A 6,615-nucleotide genomic window follows, 5' to 3' on the forward strand; every position below is an offset into this window, starting at 1 on the left:
ACAAGCAGTTGAACAGGTGTATCAAAATGGATGGTGAGTGCATTTGTTTGCTTCAAGACAATTATGAACAGGCACACGGATGGTCAGCTTCGTCAATATACAGTATAGTATATAGTGTCGTCAATAAAAAGTATTTTTACTTCCTGATATCTTTTTTTTTTCTGCATATTTCTCACACTTCATGCTCCAGATCATAAAAACAGATTTGAATATTCAAGGAAGATAACCCAACTAAATAGAAAGTTCAGTTTTTAGAAGATTATTTAATTTATTAAGGTATAAAAAGTTACCCAAACCTACCTGGCCCTGTGTAAAAAAGTATTACCTCTATACCTAATGACTGGTTGTGCCACCCTTGGCAGCAAGAACTGCAGTAAAGCGTTTGTAATCACTAGTAATGAATCTTTCACATCGCTGTGGAGGAATTTTGGCCCACTCTTCTTTGAACAGTTGTTGTTATTCAGCCATGTTTGAACATTTTTGAACATTAATGTTCTCTTTATGATCATAACAAAGTATGTCAGTTGGATTTGAGTCCTTACTAGTAATTGGAGCCATTCAGAGGTGGACTTACTGGTTTATTTGCGATTGTCCTGCTGCATAAACCAAAGTCTGCTTAGGCTTCAGGGCACAAACTAATGGAGGGATATTCTCCTGGGAGCAGAATTCATGGTTCCGTCACTTACAGCAAGTCATCCAGGTCCCAAAGCAGCAAAGCAGCCCCAGACCATCACACAACACCTCCATGTTTGACTGTTGGTTTGGTGTTTTATGAAATGCCGTGATGGTTTTACGTCAGATGTAATGGGACTCCAATCTTCTGTCTCATCAAGCCAGAGAATCCTTTCATCAAAAGTCTTGGGGATCATCGAAACGTTTGATGAAGCCTTTTTTTTTTCCCGTTTTGCTCAGCAGTGGATTCCATTTTTGCTCAGTCTCTTTCTTATGGTTCAATCATGAACCTCCTTAGAAGGTTCACCACTTTTCCAGTGGTGATCCAGTGTAGCTATCCATCCATCCATTTGCTTCTGCTTATCCTTGTCAGGATCACGGGGGGTGCTGGAGCCTATCCCAGCTGTCATAGGGCGAGAGGCAGGGTACACCCTGGACAGGTCGCCAGTCTGTCACAGGGCTAACACATAGAGACACAGACAACCATTTGCTCTCACATTCACACCTATGGACAATATAGACTAATCAATTAACCTATCCCAACAACCTGCCTGTCTTTGGACGGTGGGAGAACATACAAACTGCACATAGAAAGACTTCTTGCTGTGTGGCAACAGTGCTAACCACTGTGCCACCGTGCTGCCCTCCAGTGTAGCTAGACAAACTGAAATCTGCTAAAAATTTAATTAATTCATGATTTAAAAACTGAGGCAATCGGTTTTTCACATTGTGCCAGCCTGGTTGGGTTAGCCCTTTTCCCTTTTTGAATGAAATCATAAAAAATTTGCATTTTGTAATTATTCTGGTTATTTTTGACTACTATTAAAATTTACTTGTGTGACAAATATGTGAAAAAAGAAAAGAAATCAGGAAGAGAGAAAATACTTTTTCACAATAAAAGAGAGTTCTTCCTCCCTAAGTGCCTGGTGTAATAGGAGATCATTCAGTCACTGAGTTAGAGTGATTATCTCATAGCAAACAGCATTTTGTGAAGCAGTTGTGGCACTGCGTGAATCATTTGCATCTGTACAGAACTGTATGTACAACAAATACACTTCATCATGGAAACCGGTCAGATAATTGATCTAAAAATAGCAGCATGAAGATCTTGATCCTGGATTTGAGTTTGCTCAAAGATATTTCTGGCTAAGATGAACAAACATGAAGCCGTCAAACTGTTGAAGGGAGTAATATTTGAATATCACTATTTGCATCTGCTTACTGGAAGATAGAATAAGCAGATAACTGTGCAGCAAACACATATTTCCTTTAGCTATATCTCACTGAATTATGAGCAGATTTTCCCAGGGAGAGGAACTATTTACAGCAGCTCTGCTATCCTGAGCCTTTGGACAGTACAGATGTAGCATCAATGCCAAAAAAAAGTTCTAAAGTTCTCCAGGTGTTGTGCACAGTCCCATATTATTCCAGCTCACAGGTCAAAGTTTGAGAGCAATACTGCAGGGCAGCAAAGGCTGTTTGGACCCAAGCAGCTCCAAGACGCAGGAAAAGTCTCGCAAGTGCAGGAAGTGAGGATTGTATTGTTGTTACTCCAGTAATCTTGTTGTCAGAATGGCTTGAAGGTGTGTATTGTGGACTGACAGTGTGGACACTGGTGAAGAACGTCCTTGAAGTTCTTCATGTAGAAAGGGATTATACAGCAGCCGCCAATACAGCTGTTAGAAAGAGAAGGAAAGGTCACAGATCAATCTGAGGCGACTGTATCATGTGCATGCGTTCTTAAGGAATGAATTTTTTGACATCATTCTGGTCAGGTAAAAGACGTACCCTAACATGGAGCACAAGCAGCACGCTAACCAAGTTGTCTCGCCTACTTTCCTTTTGGTTTGTGTGATGATGAGCTCTTTGCAGGTCGGACACTGGGTGAGCCTGGCGTCTCTGCACAGAGTTTCAACTTGGCCGGGGAAAGAGACAAAAGAGAGAAAAACTGGAATGAGCTTAACTAAAAACCAAAACAACCCCCCTGGTTTATTCAAATGCAGGTGTCGGCGTGTTCATACAGCTAGTACACAGATGCATTCAGTATACAAGGAAATATTTCATTTCAGCAATATCTGTCCAAAAAGTTACACAATATTCAAAGAAAGAGGGAACCAAGTGTTGACATATATAAACACTAGTTTGTGTCCTAGAGGAAAAGTGTAACACACCTGGAGCGATGTCATCTTCTGGTGTTTCTACTTCAGGTTCAGTTTCTACAGGTTCTTCAGGGTCTTCAGGGTCTTCAGGGTCTTCGGGTTCTATGCTCTCCTCCTGGGTCACCTCTGCAGGCGGCAGCGTGTAGATCCCTCCCCAGGGTGTTTCATTTTTATAAAAACTGGGGTCTGCTTGATGAACTTGGTGATTAAAAAAGAATAAAACAAAAGCAGTTCAAACTTTAGCTTTAAATGGGCCATGTTTAAAAAACAAAAAGGGAAAAGAATATCATTTTCTTCATAAACTGGTAACAGTATGAAAGTTTTCATCCTTTCAAATCCATTCAATTTAGTTTTGTTTATATAGTGCCCAATCACAACAACAGCTGCCTCAAGTCGCTTTACATTGTAAGGTAAAGATCCTAAAATAACACAAAGAAAACAATCATATGACCCTCTATGAGCAAGAACTTTGATGAAAGTGGGAAGGAAAAACTCCCTTTTAAGAGGAAGAAACGTCCAGCAGAACCAGGCTCGGGGAGGGGCAGTCGTTTCTAAAGGGACAGTTTAATCCAACATTTTTCATCTGTGGTTTTCAGTACTAATTATACATCCATGTGCCTCTCTCTTCCTGTGAGTTACCCAATTTTGAAGATTTAAATATGTAAGGAATTCTGAATGTACTGTGTAAAAGTCTTGAGCCACCGCTCATTTCTTTATATTTTGCAAGGAAAATGGGAAATTAAAGCAATGATTTACTGAAACGTGCAAATAACCATGTATATGAGGCAAAAACGGAGTATGGCGAGCTCATTTTAATGAGCTTGAAAGTCAGTCTTTGGTATGAGTGCCTTTATTCTTCAGCACAGCCTTCTTCTAAGCAGCTTTCACTTCATTTTTTTAAAGTTTTCTTCAGGAATAGTTCTCCAGGTTTCTTGAAGGAAATTCAAAGCTCTTCTTTGTTCTGTTTTCTGTCAAGATGATCCTAAGCTGCTTCAATAATATTTATGATGACTTCAAAGATTCATCACTCCAAAACACCCAATAGCTTTCATTTCCAGTCCAGTCCTTGTGTAATTTGCCATATCTCAGCCTTTTCTCCCTGTTTCCCTTCTTTTCTGATCAAGTGAAGGGTCAACTCTATTTCTCAGGCTCGAATTATTTTCTGTTTCTTCCAGTTACCGTTCATTTCCTGTGGATAGTTTTTACCCATGCCACATCTTCTTTTGTCAAACATCTCCAGTTGTTTCAAATCTTTTAAATGCACACTGCACGCCATAAGAGATAGCCCAAGCTTTTTGTTATTTTATTTTATTTTATTTTATTTTATTTTATTTTATTTTATTTTATTTTATTTTATTTATTTATTTGTTTGGTTTTTGTTTGTTTTTAAATTTATTTATTTATTTATATATATATATATATACATACATATATATATAAATAAATAAGGGCTCCAGTGGCGCAATCGGTCAGCGCGCGGTACTTATAAGACAGTAACCTGCAGAGTGATGCCGAGGTTGTGAGTTCGAGCCTCACCTGGAGCACAAACTTACGACAGGCAAAAGGTGTTGTGATTTTCTGCAAATAAAATTGGATTTTTAAAAAAATTGCTAAAGGCCGCCTCCCAAAAAAGTTGATTCTGTTCATCTGGAACGAATGTTTTCACTGGGACGGACGTTTCGTCACTCATCCAAGTGAGGAAACGTTTCCCAGCCTTATAAACAGTACATTTGCATAATGCAAAAAACAGGCTGTGGTGTCAGTTTCTTGATCATTAACATTCAAATTTGATTTCAGGGTGCTTTAAATAAAAAAACAAAAACAAAAAAGGTGAGATGAGAAAGCGTGGAAATTAAGCGTACCTCCGTTTTCTGTGGGTGTGGCGGTCTCTTCCTCTTTCGACAGCTCCTCCTTTTTAAGCAGCAGCACATTCAGCTCTTTCTGAATGGTCTCCAGCTCGTCTTCGCTGTCATCGTCGTCCTCGATGTTTGCTGATGACATCACACAAAGTACCCCAAAGGTTAAACTGACGCATAGTAAGCTGCTTGGTCCATTAACTCGGTGATTACTGCGTTAGATTGCTTGTTTTATGAGCTAACACAAGTCACAGAATCGGCTGTAAGTTACAGCCACACTAGTTTTAGATTCTTAGCTTTTTGTGTCTGAAGTAAAGTTGCTGTTTAAGTCAACTGCTGATGAATATATGTCAACATGCACCCTAACAATGGTTTCCTTTTATAGGAACCACCACCAACTGTCGTGTTTTTTTAAAATCTGACTCACTTTGCTTTGGAGCGCTGTCCATCTTTTGCTCTGACTTTTTGGTAAATTCCTTCATCTTCTGCAGGAGGAAACGGCGGTTCTGAAGCTGCTGGATGCGGAACTCAATGACAGCCAGCGGTGGAGGGCCGCTTCTCGTCTCCATTGTCTCCTGGCTGGATTCAGGTTGGGGATCAGGGTCAGCCTCGTTCTGCTGCTCCTCCTCTGGCTTTTGCATCTCGCCTGCGTCTGGCTCCATGTTTGGAAGCTCCTCTAAATTCTGATCAGACACCGTGTCCAGGATTAGATTCTCCATCTTGGGACAGAGACCTGAATATATAGTCCTCAAACTGATGGAGATGTAAAAACAAAAGAAAATCCACAGAGAACGCAGCTCAAACCCACAATCCTAATCCAAATTCAAGCCAGGCTGTGGCAGGGTTAGGTTCCAGACTTCCCCTTCTGATATTTCTCAGAGATCGGGGAGAGCTGCTTGAAGACAAACATTTCTTCTGTAAAAAGAATTAGTCCACCTTCTGAATGTTTAAAAAAAAAAGACTCATCAGATGGAAATATTTTCATCATCTGTCCATTCTCACCTCAGAGGGCTCATAGCAGCTTTGCACAAACGTCAGCATGGCTGATAGCTCCGCTGAAATGAAGTAAACAGTGTGCACAAACAAATGAGGATCCAAACGTCCGTAATCCATGCAAATGCCACTAGCTTGGAGCATGTGCAGGTCATATGCTGAAAGGAAAAGTGTGATTATAAGAGATGTTAGAAGATGGAAACAGAGGCTAAAAGCAATGGCTTGCTGTAACTATTCCAGCTAAGCAGTGTTCGTCCACATTACTGGAAAACTAAGAGTTTAAATGCAATGCACCGAAGTTGGAAGGTATATTTACCTGCCCCAAAAGTCACGGTTCCATTTGCTGCATCCTGTTTATTTTAAACTTTAGGCTTTCTTTGAATAAATGTAAATAAAGTTTACTTATCATAATTTTACTGAATTAAATATGAAAATAATCTCATTAAAAGATTTGCTTCTGTTATCACATACAAAACGCATTATAACAGACCTGTGTGTGTGGCAATTTAAGAGTTCTTTCAATTCAATTCTGGTTTTTATAGTGCTAAAACACCCAAGGAACTTTAAATATTGTAAGGTAAAGACTCTACAATAATACAGAGAAAACTCCAACAATCAAAAGATCTCCTATGAACAAGCATTTGGCGACAATGGGAAGGAAAAACTGCCTTTTAACAGGAAGGAACCTGTACATCATCTCAACATAGCAGCAGATCAGCTATAATCTGGTGGACAGTTCAGTTTTCAAGCCTGTGGAGAAGGCTCAGTTGTTTTGTAGTAAAGCAGATAAGATGAGAAACATGCACAACATTTTTTCAGTTTTATTTTTCTGTAAGCCACAAAAATAGCACAATTATTAGTACTGACATAAAAAACAATAAACAAGCAAACAAAAAACACTCACACTCCATATACGTGCACAAAAAGCAAACTGG

The 6,615-nt window shown here is 39.5% G+C and overlaps 1 protein-coding gene and 1 non-coding gene across 2 annotated transcripts; one reads left to right on the forward strand and one right to left on the reverse strand.

Moving 5' to 3' along the window:
• Positions 1 to 2,239: 2,239 nt before the first annotated feature.
• Positions 2,240 to 5,406, reverse strand: LOC148101729 (uncharacterized). The gene is made up of 5 exons (XM_087845352.1): positions 5,115 to 5,406; positions 4,694 to 4,822; positions 2,844 to 3,029; positions 2,461 to 2,587; positions 2,240 to 2,348 (listed from the first exon to the last, which is right to left on the reverse strand). Exons 1-5 carry the CDS (start codon positions 5,404 to 5,406, stop codon positions 2,240 to 2,242), a joined length of 843 nt encoding a protein of 280 aa, XP_087701478.1.
• On the forward strand, positions 4,282 to 4,375 carry trnai-uau (transfer RNA isoleucine (anticodon UAU)). The gene is made up of 2 exons: positions 4,282 to 4,319; positions 4,340 to 4,375. It is a non-coding gene; the product is annotated as a tRNA-Ile (tRNA).
• Positions 5,407 to 6,615: the final 1,209 nt, after the last annotated feature.

The sequence above is a fragment of the Neolamprologus brichardi genome, chromosome 8, assembly GCF_056152115.1.
Source record: "Neolamprologus brichardi isolate AB-2024 chromosome 8, ASM5615211v1, whole genome shotgun sequence".
In the NCBI taxonomy this organism is placed as follows: Eukaryota; Metazoa; Chordata; class Actinopteri; order Cichliformes; family Cichlidae; genus Neolamprologus; species Neolamprologus brichardi.

Excerpts from the sequence above, each read along its gene's own strand:
- LOC148101729 (XM_087845352.1), bottom strand. The coding sequence starts at position 5,406 with ATGGAGAATCTAATCCTGGACACGGTGTCTGATCAGAATTTAGAGGAG. Across the intron at positions 4,823-5,114 it reads GGACAGCGCTCCAAAGCAAA|CAAACATCGAGGACGACGAT; the intron begins GTGAGTCAGATT and ends TGATGTCATCAG. Across the intron at positions 2,588-2,843 it reads AGAAGATGACATCGCTCCAG|TTGAAACTCTGTGCAGAGAC; the intron begins GTGTGTTACACT and ends TCCCCGGCCAAG.